The sequence below is a fragment of the Anabrus simplex genome, chromosome X (genome assembly GCF_040414725.1).
Source record: "Anabrus simplex isolate iqAnaSimp1 chromosome X, ASM4041472v1, whole genome shotgun sequence".
Lineage (NCBI taxonomy): Eukaryota > Metazoa > Arthropoda > Insecta > Orthoptera > Tettigoniidae > Anabrus > Anabrus simplex.
The window spans coordinates 219453558-219469298 of record NC_090279.1 but is presented as its reverse complement, the minus strand read 5'-3'; the positions used below and the strand labels follow the sequence as shown (position 1 = coordinate 219469298).

General features: G+C 39.6%; 1 protein-coding gene across 1 annotated transcript in view; it reads right to left on the bottom strand.

The window, feature by feature from the left end:
- Nucleotides 1-15741, bottom strand: part of psidin (phagocyte signaling impaired) — a 117070-nt gene that overhangs the window by 9513 nt on the left and 91816 nt on the right. Inside the window, exons 15-16 of the mRNA XM_067159309.2 lie at nt 14371-14640; nt 6541-6654 (exon numbers count right to left, since the gene is read on the bottom strand). Coding sequence (XP_067015410.2) covers nt 6541-6654; nt 14371-14640 — 384 coding nt within the window. The remainder of the gene's footprint in view (nt 1-6540; nt 6655-14370; nt 14641-15741) is intronic.

Below are 15741 nucleotides of genomic sequence, written 5' to 3'. Positions count from 1 at the left end.
ATGTAATACATAGTAACTGGAAACATTCTTTTGATAACTGCGGCTGTTGAAACACAGAGCCTTATTTTAGAGTATATTTCATGCTTGTGTAAACAGCTGTCCATGAGATAAGACAGACCACGTTGTTTAGGTTAGGTATATTATCGCCCTGATAGTGCCAAAAGTTCGACGGAAAAAATAAAAATAAATAACAGGAAAATACACCGCATTTATGGATATCTACAGGTGTGGTGGTAATGCGTTTTATTATCATAATGTTTAATTTTGTACTTCATTGTTTCTTTTTTTATTAACGCATACCCTAGTAGGTTTTGTTTGGCGTCTCCGAATATCGTTTAAAGTACGTCGGGACATAAAATTATTATTATTTGTTAGGTACGTTGGCGAGTAAAACGATCGTTTGAATTGGATAGCTTTTATCACGTTTTAAACTTACTTCTCTCCAAATATATACCTATATTGGCCAGAGTTACGAGATATTAAACGACCACTTTGTTAATGATCTCGCCTGCTGTAAAAATAGCACAACCGCAAATATTTCTCAACTAAAGTAAACTCGTTTCCTCATCCCGAGGTGATACAGCTCTTTTTAGACACACTCCTAATGGAGGGGAGTTACAGATACCGCTTTTACCGCATATCAGCCTTCCTGCTATTCGTAAATCTCTGGCAGTACGGTACCGGGAATCAAAGTCAGACCCCCAAAAACAGCAACTAATTGTGCTAGCCATTACGCTGGCGGACATTATTAACTACAAAACAAAGATATATAGCATGACTGATGCATGCTTGCAATGCGCGGGTTCAAGACAAAGCTAGGCCTATTCACCTATTTGTGCGACGTCATCAGAGCTGCAGTAGACGTACGCTACAGAGGAGGACATTTCTTAACTACGACACACAGATGTACCGCATGGATTCGACACGTTTTTCTTTGCGTAGGTCGTACAGATGAAACTATTCACAAATTTGTGCGATGTCATCAGAGCTGCAGTAAGACTTGTACCCGCTTCGAAGTGGAATCATCATCATTCTCTAACGAATTATGTTGGGGGGTCTTATAAGTGAGATTTATTTTTTTAATTTTCTTCGTCTCGAAAAGCCAGGGGGGGGGGGTCTAATACGAGAGGGGGTCTAATTCACGAGTAAATACAGTATTCTTTTAGTATATTTTAGTTAGTCAATGACCTTATAGCAGTGTATTTTCATAAGAGAACAACAGACATGCTACATGTCATGTTTCTGTATTGACAGCTGAATCACTATAACAATGACTTTTTGTTGAAGAGTATCCTCCTTATGGTTAATGTGAATTCTAAACTTAAATTTCACATCTCTACATGTTTCATCTTCAGTAGATTGCTAAAATAGACATTACATATTGTAGTTTAAAACATTTAATATTGAAGTAAGAATAATGTTATGAATGTTAAAATATTCTTATTAAGAAAAAGTCCATGCTCTTATAAGGTCGTGTGCACCGTTATCCACTTGTCTACGAATTGGACTAGGCGGTATAACGTGATTTGGTTTACTGCCAACAAGCATATGTCTCGACTGCCTGAAATTGGAAGGTTAAAGTAAATTGAATGGCAAAAGAACACAAAGGGTAGTCTCGTGTGTTTATGGGTAATAAAAGCTATGACCAACCTTCTTTGCCCAGATGAACGATGTGTTTACATGCGTGGTTTTGTGCACACTAACCCGGTTTATCATGTGCTGTACGCAGGAGGGGAGGGAGTGAACTTGACGCGATTCATAAAGGAACTGTAGGCAGAGCAGATGGTTGGGGGCGGACATTTTATTATTGGATGTAAATCTACAAAGAAGCAGAATAAAAGTTTTAAATAAAGAATCCAATTTTTCATTCATTTCATTTAAATTGTATTCAGGGTTAATATATTGATCAATGTGTATGTTCTCTAAGATATTGAGTAAGGGGCCTTTCTGTGCCAAACAATGAAGGTCAATCAAATATAACCAGGATTTTTGTTCCTGAACATTAACAGTTGGTAGGACTGGCCCTGCATTGCAGGACCATTAGGAGTGGGGAGAGCGTGCAGTTAGATACTTCTCGTCGTTTCGTCAGTAACGCCCACGATGTCGGAGCAAAAGGTGCACCCCTCCGGTGCGCAATGCACAATTATAAAATTTCTTGCTCATGAAGGAGTTACAGCGGTGGAAATTCGCCAGAGATTGACTGCACAGTTCGGTGATCAAATATTGTGAAAGATGCATGCGTTTGCCTGGCATAAAAATTTCATGGAAGGACGAGAACGTGCGGAAAATCAGCAATAAGATCGCAGTCCTTGGACTAGCATTATAAACGAAAACATTAGTGCGGTTAAAGACATTATTGACGACAATCGACAGGTGAGAATATTTTGACCGAAAATCTAAAGTCTAGACGTTTGGAGGTCTCTCAGAGGCTTACAGCGAGGTTTGCAGAAGAAGGTGATGGATTTATGCGATTTCCATTTGTTTGGACCGCTTGAAGAAGCTCTAGGAGGGCAACGATTCTGAAGATGACAGGTGTGTGGTGACACGACCCTGTTCTTTTTACGATGAGGGCATCAAGAAGCTGCCCATACGCTGGAACAAATGTATTTCCAAAGCAGGAAACTATGTGGAAAAATTAATTGTAATTGCCTTGTGTTTTTCAGTAAATGAATTTAAATAAAAAATAAAATCCCATTTATATTTGATCCCCCTTGTAATAACCTTTAAATCTTGTTTGGTTGACGTGTAATCATGGTTGGATTCCTTCATATGCATACTTATGGCTGAGAAACAGTTATATCTACTGGCATTTAAGTGTTCTTGATATTGTATTGGAAAGTTTCTCCCAGTTTGACCAACATAAGATGTTTTGAAAGATTGATTATTGATCCCCTGTGACCTGAGATATTTGTTGTGTTGTTGTTGTTGTTATTGTTATTATTATTATTATTATTATTATTATTATTATTATTATTATTATTATTAACGGCATGTGAATTAAACAGTACACTTGAATTGGTGTTTTTTAATGGACAAGCTAACTTCGGTCTTGTGTTTAATCTGTATAATTGCTGCTACGTGTTTATTTAGAAAAAAGGGGCTAACAGATGCATTCTTAGAAAGACATTCTGAAAGTACAAATTAGAGACGACTGGGTAACTACACTTTCCTTAGTGCTACCAGCACCGACATAGTACATCATTCCCAGCTGCCGTGCCACTCCCGCAGAAATGATCAACAAAGTAACTATCATACTTCCTTTCATATCCTCGATGGCTTTTTAAATAAAAATGATGTTTCCTTTTTTTTGGCTAGTTGCTTTATGTCGTACCGACACAGATAGGTCTTATGGCGACAATGGGATAGGAAAGGCCTAGGAGTTGGAAGGAAGCGGCCGTGGCCTTAATTAAGGTACAGCACCAGCATTTGCCTGGTGTGAAAATGGGAAACCACGGAAAACCATTTTCAGGGCTGCCGATAGTGGGATTCGAACCTACTATCTCCCGGAAAAAAATGATGTTTCAACCTTTCCTTTATAAATTAAAGGAACATGTGGAAACTCTTCAACCAGTGGCAGCAGAACATCGTTCCTCATGTTCCCAAACTAGTGAAAGAGCCAGCACATTATTATTATTATTATTATTATTATTATTATTATTATTACTAGCTGATGTACCCGTGCTTCGCTACGGGATTCTCAGAAAGACTGACTTTGTGGTTTTCCTAACTGAAATCAACATACGTCATTACAAAAACGTACGTATGAATGTAGTGATTAAAAGCAATGCTATCATATAAAATACTCGATCAAATGGAAAGCCGCACATTTTATCACTTTTAACGAACAGTGCTGCGGTTAGATTGCGGTGCCAATCTGATAGACCAAATTTCCAGAGCTGGGATGACCAGGCCGCAGATTGCCATGAACACTCATCTGCCATTATTCCGTTAAATATGCACACTGTTCATTCCAATCAGTGCCTCAGAGTAGGGATTGAATAGCCCGAATGCTATGATGATCCAGTGTGTTACGTACCAGTAGTATCAGAAAATTTATAAACCAGGGGAATAGCATGCTAAAGAAGAAAGTTATCTAACTCCCCAGCTACTTCCGATCAATATTCAGGCAGACTGTTACACTCTGTACGACTGGGCGAGTTGACCGTGTGGTTAGCGGTGCGCAGCTGTGAGCTTGCATCCGAGAGATAGTGGATTCGAACCCCATTGTCGGCAGCGCTGAAGATGGTATTCCGTGGTTTCCCACTTTCACACCAGTCAAATGCTGGGCCTGTACCTCAATTAAGGCCTAAGGCACTCCTAGCCCTTTCCTATCCCATCGTCGCCATAAAACCTATCTATGTCGGTGCGACGTAAATCAAATAAAAAATACTCTGTACGCAGCAGTAATCCTATCTACCGGAGATGAGGGGCAACAGAAGACACAAAGCACATCACGACAAACAATGGTCAATGTAATGTTATTGTTGATCAATGTTATGAGCTTTCCATATTGTAGGCCTACACATTTAGTTTTCTTTCGACTCTGTGATTTGTAAAATATTTTATACCGTAAACTGTAGTTTCTTATTCTCCGACTTTACATACCGATTTTCATTAAATACTGTTTACCCATTTTCTCGTTACTCGGCGCTGATATGGACTTAGTAACAAAAATCCAAATTCATGAATATCTTTGTGATCATAGTCAGTACGGTAACAATGTATAAGACATGAATAACAGGAAATTTAATACTATATAACCTTAGTTATGTAGCATTCATCGATTACATCTCTAATAAGAAATATTTGAGAATTACATTTTAGGCCTTCCCCTAAGCTACCATTTCACTCAGCGTGAATAAAATAATTTACAGCCTAGAATATAGCGACTTATTTCCTGACTTTGCATACCGATTTTCATCAAGATAGGACTACCAATAACAATATTTGAGAATTCAATTTTAGGCCTTCCCCTAAACTACCATTTCACTCAGTGTGAGTAAAATGATTTATAGCCTAGATTATAGAGGCTCATCCCCCGACTTCACATACCGATTTTCATTAGACCACTAATAACATAAATAGTTGAGAATTCAATTTTAGGCATTCCCCTAAACTACCATTTCACTCAGGGCGAGTAAAATGATTTATAGCCTAGATTGTAGAGGCTCATCCCCCGACTTCACATACCGATTTTCATTAAATTCTCTTCAACCGTTTTCTCGTGATGCGTGTACATACATACAGACAGACAGACAGACAGACAGACAGACAGACAGACAGACAGAAATTACGGAAAAGTAAAAAGTGCATTTTCTTGTTACTATGGACATGACCGATAGAGAAATACCATTTTTTTTCAAATTCTGAGCAATGTACAGACAAAACTCTTATTTTATATATATAGATTAGGCATTATGCAAACAGAAAGCCCCTTCATTCTGTCAACACACTTCATACGCGAAAAGGGACCTGCTTTCTTGCTGAAGATCCATGCAATTCTACAGAGACAACAATAGACTTCAAATGAAACAGGACTCTCCACAGTGCCCTAGTGTTTCGAGACAGAACCAAATTTCTCTGACCAAGAAAACTAGATCTGACATGGATGTTGTAACTGGGGAGGCTCTGACAGGCGAAGACTTTAAGATGATCGTTTGTGTAGTTCTTTTTCTTTCATTGTTGTCACATGTTAACCTGTCAAGATAAGAAAGATATTTTTTTTTTAAGTTAAAAAAACTCATCGAAACCCAAAGCAACATATTTACTGTTTGTCTTATTTCGAAACTCCGAGGGAGTAGTGAAACTTTAATTTTTTACGGGGGTCTGCATACTGGAAAGTTTAACAACCAGACAGTAATCAAGAAGGATTTGGTGACAATAACGAAGCATGTTTACTTAGAGAGAAGGTGAAGTAGGCATGCTGCAAAAGACACTATAGCTCATTCCATGTTACGAGGAATTATGGGCGTCTTGTCGGTACATAAGAGCAATACGCTTTCTTACCATGGACTGATCTAGACCACTTGTAACTTCATTACAATACCTATCATTTACTGTCAGACTGACTTAAGTGTTAATGTCATAGAACTGTTGACACATCAAAGAAAAGTACAATAAGTTCCACCTTTTCAATACATTATATTATGTGACAGTTTTACATTACAGTTAAACCTTCACATTTTTATACACTCGGGACCGGTTTCGACAGTGTACCTGTCATCATCAGCCAAGAACAATTAATCGAGGACAATAAACCTTACAATACTTCAGGTATGATATAACAGTGAATATAAAATTATACATTATCTATCTACAAAAAGGTGTGAACATGTCCAGGTAAAAAATCACGATTTAAGAAAATCATAGTCCTGTAGGGTATACACTTATAAAATTTCTAATTAAAATAACGTGTTAAAAACTTGCTGTTATATAATACGGAACCTAAATATGAAGTTCTTAACTTTAAATAGAACTGTTGACTCTTGGCTTTTCCCTTGTAGAAACACCAAGATCTAGATGGAAGTGTCGTAGGCTTACCTGGTGGCTACTACAACTGTCTTTCTTCTTCTTTCCCTTCTTGACTAGAGGCACTTTAAAAGGTTTCAGTAGCGTCTGACCAACCCCACACAGTAAGGCAGCCATACTGATCATCTGGAACACAAACACAGCAAGTACCACAGTAACTGGGAGCTGAAATAGATACTGACATCATACATCATAATTATACATCGTTATGCCTTTTAGCGTTCAGTCTGCAAGCCTCTGTGAATTTACTAAACGTCACCACAATCCTCAATTTGCAACTAGTGCTGTAGCCTCATTAAATATTGTACCTCTCATCTTTAAATCGTTAGAAACCGAGTCTAACCATCGTCGTGTTCGTCTCCCTCTACTTCTCTTACCCTCCATAACAGAGTCCATTATTCCACTAGGTAACCTATCTTCCTCCATTCGCCTCACATGGCCCCACCACCAAAGCCGGTTTATGCATGCAGCTTCATCCATCGAGTTCATTACTAACTCAGCCTTTCTCTCTTCATTCCAAATACCCTCCTGCCATTGTTCCCACCTGTTTGTACCAGCAACCATTCTTGCTATTTTCATGTCTGTTACTTCTAACTTATGAATAAGATATCCTGAGTCCACCCAGCTTTCACTCCCGTAAAGCAAAGTTGGTCTGAAAACAGACCGATGTAAAGATAGTTTTCGTTTGGGAGCTGACTTCCTTCTTACAGAATACTGTTGATCGCAACTGCGAGCTCACTGCATTAGCTTTACAACACCTTGATTCAATCTCTCTTACTATATTACCATCCTGGGAGAACACACATCCTAAATAATTGAAATTATCGACCTGTTCCAGCTTTGTATCACCAATCTGACATTCAATTCTGGTGAATTTCTTACCTACAGACATAAATTTAGTCTTCGAGAGGCTAATTTTCATACCATACTCATTGCACCTATTTTCAAGTTACAAGATATTAGACTGCAGGCTTTCGGCACAATCTGCGATTAAGACCAAGTCGTCAGCATAGGCCAGACTGCTTACTACATTTCCACCTAGCTGAATCCCTCCCTGCCAGTTTATACCTTTCAGCAGATGATCCATGTAAACTACGAACAGCAAAGGTGAAAGACTACAGCCTTGTCTAACTCCAGTAAGTACCCTGCACCAAGAACTCATTCTACCACCAATTCTCAATGAAGCCCGATTGTCAACATAAATGCCTTTGATTGATTTTAATAATCTACCTTTAATTCCATAGTCCCCCAGTATGGTGAGCACCTTTTCCCTCGGTACCCTGTCATATGCTTTCTCTAGATCTACGAAACATAAACATAACACTATTACTCTCGTAGCATTTTTCAATTACCTGGCGCATACTGAAAATCTGATCCCGACAGCATCTCTGTGGTCTGAAACCACACTGGTTTTCATCCAACTTCCTCTCAACCACTGATCGCACCCTCCCTTCCAAGATGTCAGTGAATACTTTGCCTGGTATACTAATCAATGAGATACCTCGATAGTTATTGCAATCCTTCCTGTTCCCTTGCTTATAGATAGGTGCAATTACTGCTTTTGTCCAATCTGAAGGTACCTTACCAACACTCCACGCTAATTTGACTACTCTATGAAGCCATTTCATCCCTGCCTTCCCACTATACTTCACCATTTCAGGTCTAATTTCATCTATTCCTGCTGCTTTATGACAATGGAGTTTATTTACCATCCTTTCCATTTCCTCAAGCATAATTTCACCAACATCATTTTCCTCCTCCCCATGAGCTTGGCTGTTTGCAACACCACCAGGATGATTTCCTTTTACATTGAGAAGATGTTCAAAATATTCCCTCCAGCTCTCCAGTGATTCCCTGGGATCTATTATGAGTTCACCTGAATTACCCAAAACACTGTTCATTTCCTTTTTCCCACCCTTCCTAAGATTCTTTATTACTGTCCAGAAAGGTTTCCCTGCTGCTTGACCTAGCCTTTCCAGGTTATTACCAAAATCTTCCCATGACTTCTTTTTGGATTCAACAACTATTTGTTTTGCTCTGTTTCTTTCATCTACGTACAATTCCTTGCCTGCCTTGGTCCTTGTTTGGAGCCATTTCTGATAAGCCTTCTTTGTACGTTTACAAGATGCTTTCAATTTATCATTCACCAAGATGTTCGCTTTTCCCCATCTTTACACACAGTTGTTCCTACGCATTCCCTTGCTGTTTCTACTACAGCACCCCTGTATGCCACCCATTCACTTTCTATATCCTGAACTTGCTTACTGTCTACTGTTCGAAACTTCTCACTAATTATATCCAGGTACTTAGGCATAGAGATACTTAGATCAGAGATAGTGGTCTGTTTTATCGAGGAAAAAAAAAAACAACGAAAAACCCTTACATGCCTAACAGATTTTCTGAATTCTAAGTCGGTTAAGATATAGTCTATTATGGATCTGGTACCCCTAGCCTCCCATGTGTAGCGGTGAATAGCCTTATGGTTGTAGAATGTATTTGTAACAGCTAAACCCATACTGGCACAGAAGTCCAGCAAACGCTTACCATTCCCATTAGCTTCCATATCTTCCCCACATTTACCAATCACCTTTTCGTATCCTTCAGTTCTATTCCCAACTCTCGCATTGAAATCGCCCATTAGCACTATTCTATCCTTGCTGTTGACCCTGACCACGATGTCACCCAATGCTTCATAAAACTTGTCAACTTCATCCTCATCTGCACCCTCACATGGTGAATACACGGACAGAATTCTTGTCCTAATTCCTCCCACTGACAAATCTACCCACATCATTCGCTCATGTACGTGCCTAACAGAAACTATATTGCGTGCAATGGTATTCCTGATAAAGAGCCCTACCCCAGACTCTATCCTTCCCTTTCTAACACCCGTCAAGTACACTTTATAATCTCCTGTCTCTTCCTCATTATCTCCCCTTACCCGAATATCACTTACTCCTAGCACATCCAGATGCATCCTCTTTGCAGACTCAGCCAGTTCTACTTTCTTTCTTCCATAAGACCCATTAATATTGATAGTTGCCCATCGAATTCCAGTTCGTTCGCCAAGTTGTTTCCAAGGAGTCCCTCGCCTATCAAATGGGAGTGGGACTGCATTACTCCCATAGGTCCGAGGCTTGCTTAAAATGTTCTGAGCTCGGTAAATTCATGAAGCACGATGCTACGCTACTTACACATAGTCCAAGTGAGGATCTCTCCTTTAACAGGTTATGGACCACCGGTGAAATGTACAGTCCTAGCCGCCTGGGGCATGACTCAGAATATGTCCGTAGCAACTGGTAAATACTGGCAAATATATTAAAATAATATGGAGTCAAATAGATCTAAATTACTTCAATATAAGAGTATCTTGTCTTCTGAAGACAGGGGGAAAGTTCACCTTGTTTCCCGACATGGCAAAAGCTTATTACCATGTCTACAATTACGGTCCGTGAATGCATCAATCTAAATATCTAATGGTTGTTTAAATCTAATTAGCTAACTAGATGATGCATTAAATTTGCCTTAAATTCTCAAGATTATGAAAACAAATTGGACTTGTTTGGTGCATATTACACCAGATACCTACGTGCCTTCTATTTGCTCCATTCCAACACGCAGACCTGCCAACTTCCAAAAGCACAAATATTGCGTGACATAAATATATGATCAGTCAAGTTCCACCTTCGGCAAATGTATAAATCAGAGCTCTCTCCAAGTTGTTCTCTTTCACACTGGCGTCCTCTGGCGGCCAAGTCTTCTTGTTCCGCTGATCATTGAATGACTTTACCAACCTCTAGTTTGATGCGCTCTGCAGTTCATGGTAATCGTACGAGCCTTCTCAAACACCAGAGCACCTGTCTGCTTGTTTCAACATCCAGCTCTCACATCCACACAAGAATATCTCTCCTCTTCCAGACCAGGGACAGGGTACATTGACCAAGCAAAAATTATTTTTTGATTTCAGAACCGCAGTCTCTACTTTGATTGATGTTGCCTCCTCCACGCTCTTCATACAGCTGTACCATATTCATAACTCGGGTCTTTTTAATCTTCAGATTGATGCCCAATTTTTTTCGTCTTCAAGGTGAGAGATCATCATCTCTTTCTGCCTTTCATCAACATATCTCCTCCCATCTTCTTCTTTTTTAAATTACAATTTTTATTTTCGTTGCTCCGACAAAGATAGCTCTTACGACGACGATGGGGCAGGAAAGGGTCAGAAGTGGGAAGGAAGCGACTGTGACCTTAATTAAGGTACCCGGCGTGAAAATGGGAAACCACGGAAAACCATCTTCAGGGCAGTGGGATTCGAACCCACGATCTCCCGAATGCAAGCTCAGAGCTTCAAGCCCCCTAACCGCATGGCCAACTAGCTCAGTCCTTCAATCTTCATACCAATGTAGACTTTTAGTTTCTGCATACAGGTGAATAAGGAACGGAGATAGATGCAGCCCTGACAGACATGTTTTTAAATTTTGAACCATTCAGTGCTGCCTCCTGACCTGTATTAGTTGAATCAAAAGTGTGTGTATGCTCAATTTCAGCAGAGTTCCAACATGGTCAACACAGTCAATGGCTTTCTCCACGATCCACCACACGATTGTGGGTGCCAGGTAACTGCAAGACTTTTCTGTACGATCTTTAGAAGGACTTTTCTCGCTTGAGGAATTCAGTGCAAGACAAATAAAGATTTGGATGATAAACACTCACCATGATCACACGTCTTCTGTAAGTTCTCAGTTTTCTTCCAACTTGAAGAATATCAACAAGACACCTTTGCTTTATAAATTTTATCTATAATCATTTTATGGATTTTGACTAATGATGGTCTCTAGCAAGACAGAAACTAATTTAATCATATATATGTACCTTTTTTAAGGTTAGAATAAATAGTAACCTTTAGCTTTTGTTTTACATTATATTGCTCTTCAATACGGAATAATATGACCATTAACATCGTCGGACTTCTGACCAAAACAAGACGTTTGGATTGAAGGAGGATCTCGTTCGGTCAGTAATAAAGGGCTCATGTAGCATCTTCGGGAACCACGCATAAAAAGCTCTCTTTTGGCCTAAAATCTACAATATGTAGTCGTGCTCAAGCTGTGGACGAGTGGGTTGGAGCTTTTCCAAGCTTTCCAGGCCAGAGCCTCTTTTCATTCACCATCGGTTCTGCAGTAAGGAAGGGCACCTCCAACCCTGTATCAGTACAATCTCACTGCACTGCCTTGTCATACGTATCATCTAGCATTGTCATCTGTTCCGTATTTGAGGTGAAAATTTTCCATCCGGTATTATGAACTGTAAAAACAAGCATTTGTCTTTTTTTGTCTCTTAAATACTTTAAAATCTGTATTTGATTTCAGCGCCATTGAAGTTCAGAGTAATTCCATTATTTTTTTCTTCTTTGAAGCCTCAGAAGAAGCAAATCTCGTGATGTCTCGCCATTTGCTGGTAAAGCTGAGCATGCTTCCTTCGCGTACTTCCATAGGTCTTCCATTCCAATTTCCAACGTGTTTCTTCATGCTGTTTGAGACTAAATCTATGTACCAATTCTCAAGTTATCAAAGCTCATTGAAGACATCAGTATTAAGATGTCAGATTCTCATGAAAATTCAGTGTTTACCAGCCGTAAAGGACAACAGAAACCAATTAAATTAGAAAATCCTGTGTCTTTTGTAATTAGTGTTCCCAGGTTCCTGCATTTTCTGAATGCATTTCCTCCTTAATGTCTAACAAGTGGACAGACAGTAGAAACAGCCGTTCACAAATCTGATTAAAAATGAACTACTAATTACTGGAAACATGAACATATCTTGCAGAGAGTTCCACGGCAGGATACAGTTACACAGTGCAATTTTAAATTCAGCTAAGCCAAATGTGAAGTACAGGTGGAGAAAATAAGACAATTCTAATAATGTTTTTTCTGCTTTTTTGTCATATCTAATGCAATGTATCATATGTACTGTAAGAAGGGTGTAAATTAGTTTCTTTTACGAATTTCAATAATTATCTTATTCTATCAATGAAACTAATTATAATCTAATTGAAATTAGTGCCTAACGTTTGATTTTCAAGTATTTATGAACAGTCCCTTATCTTTTGAAGAATGCCGTGTCCCTTATTTCTCATATGAAAATGTGGCAACCCTAATATCATCGTACATGTCTGTTCTTCAGCGAAACATATTTACCAAACTCTAATAAATTGCCAACGGCCGTAGCCGTGTTGCAACCCCGGATCCCGTGAGATCTCCAAAGTTAAGCAACATTGGGCGTGGTCGAGATTTGGATGGGTTGCCACGCGCTGGAGGAGCGGAAAGGAACTGGCCACCTCACCGTACGTAAACTCTGGCTCAGGCATACCTCTGCGGAGATTCGGACCTGCCTTCGAGCAGAATACACCCTTACTTTACCCTTAATAAATTGATCTGAAAGAAACTTAATTAGATCTTTGACTATTACTTGAAACTAACAACTGAACTCAGCTCTTGTACCTTCAAAGGTTCCAGTCAGATAACACTCGTTCTTGTTGTTGACCCAATGTTCTTCTGGGACTGTGAATGTAGATCAGCTGTTTAACAAATATAGAAAAGGGACACGAAATTGCTTTACAGTTCAGAAAAGGAATTAAATGTATGTCTCGGAGAAACTGTTTATCTACTTGTCGCAAAAAGATAACAGCGACTGAAATTTGAATGAAATTTTGGCAGAAAGAAACTGACTGTTTGAAATGGCAGACTCATGTGTTAAAACCTAAATTAACGTAGTTTTGTATTCATGCGCGGGCGACTGGCTATGTAAATTAACATTTTCTCTCATTGCTTCATTCTTGCATGATTTTATTCTCTCCGCAGTTTATTAGTCCAAATATTTCGTGTTGTTTACAAACTAAAGTCTTTGTTGATCAGAATTTAGATAGATTGACAACGCTTTCGGCACAGGAAGTGTGGTTTCATAACACTCAGTACCGAGTGTATTGTCAGGCGCGCTGTAACAAAGACAGCTTGAGTAATGATGAAATATTTGGAGAATTGCATGCTGATGTCCCTAGTGATTGTGAAGATGTGTGTCCGTCAACATCAAAATATACGTGCGGAAGTGAAAGTGCGACATTCGGTTCAGATGAGTCTGCTGACGGCAATAATAATATGAGTGAAGATGCCAGTGATAGCAGTGACAGTGAGGTGGATGGATAGACAAATAAAGATGAAAACAGAGTCCTAGAACCATTTTCTTGCCATTTAAAAGTTACATGTATTTATATTTCATCCTACTTTGCATGCCAGGTGTGCTCCTGTTGCCAGTCCACAGATAAGAATGGAGTAGCGCGCACCTGGACAACAATGTGTTGAAACAGCCTTTCTCCCTACTACTTGCCCGATAATTGCAACACATGCTTAGCCACTGTTGAAATCTAAGGAAACAATTTTTATAATACATTTAAAGTGACAAACTTTCGTACTGTACGCGGAATTGCACTAAAAACCGACGTTAATGTTTCACGTTGCCAAACAATGCGAGAGTGCTGATGATACTTCCGAGTTTTTTACCATTTTTAAACCATAATATATCGATGTTGCAATAAAGTGTATTCTATAACACAGAATGTACAGTGTATTTTATTTCTTGCATAGTTTATGTATTCACGAATATTTTCGTAAGTTCAAAAAGTATGCAAGTAAAAACAGTAAGCTCCATCTTGTGGCAGAACTTTGAATCAGCACCCCCCACACACACTAATAAACTGAATGAATGGTATGGGACAAAACATGGTTACCAACCCAAAAATTAGTAGCATGATATATAGCTGATATGTTTGTTAAACTGTATCCGATACCTCGACAGTGAGCACGACCCGTTCGAGCAGAAGTCTCCTTTCGGCAAGTCTGTCGCTCTTATTCTCGAGGTTCTTGATATGCGTGGCGACGCGGTTCACGCTGGACGTCATGACCTCGCCGGCGGTGGCCGTGAGCCGAGGCAGGTCGTGACTCTCCTCCTCTCCCTGAGCAAGCGCCCTCACCACGGCCAGCAATTCCATCAGCAAGTGGCACACAGGTGACGACAGGTAGCCATGTAGTCTAGAAGGCAGCGGTGACGACACCACGTCCTGAAATGCAATAATCTCAATTAAAGGAAACTAAGTATAGAATCATACATCAAACACGAGGAGCAAGGGTGGAAGATAGGCACAACTCAGAGGATAGGTCACTAACAAGGAGAGCCTTCTGGAGGTTAATCTACAGCCCACATTTTCATACAATCATGAACAGCTCAACGAGACAGCAGAGAAGTTACCTATTACCTAAAAACGTTAGTTCCCTACTATTGTTTTCAACAAAAATGGATATGATTTACGAGAATTAATCTGGCGTACATCATAACAAACACTAATTATTGAGACCAAAAGCTGCAAACAACTATTGTAGAACACTAAGTTCATGATGATGATGCTTGTTGGTTAAAGGGGCCTAACATCTAAGTCATCGGCCCCTAATGGCACGAAGTGAGACAAAGTGGAATGACAAATTAAAAGTCGAAAATACTCCACTGACCAGAATTCAAAACGTGAGGACGAAGAATGAATGGATGGATATGAATTTAAAACAATCAGTGGATCCGACACGCAATGTCTCGGATTCACAGAAACACGTGAAATAATAGTATTACTGACCAAGGGACTGCGTCTATAGCATAATAATGAATCGATGATGCTTCTAGTCTAAAAGAGTCCAAAATCCTAGTTACCGGCCCCTCATAATGGTACTTACCGCTAGGAAAGTAGAACCATGGTGTTTATCATGTTGCGCTACTAATCAAAAGTAGCGTAGACTCGTGGTATTCCACACATTGTGGTACTACTCACAGGTAATGAATTTTGCACATGTAATACAGATCTATGGTGTTTTCCACATTGTGGCGCCATTTACAGGCAACACAAACCTACGGTGTTCATCACGTAAGTGTATTAACCACAGGGACTCGCGCTATCCCGTGGTGTTCCTCATATAGTGGGTATTAATCACAGGCAAGCTAGAACCATGGTGTCGCTCATACAGTGGTATTAGTCACAGGTACTGTAAAAGACGGCAACGTACTCTTTTGCTACTAATCACAAACCTATTTGTTACCTAACATAGTGGTACTACGCGCAAGTAAAAGCAGCCCATGGTGTTCCCCGCGTGGTGGTACTAACCACAAGTAGTTTCAT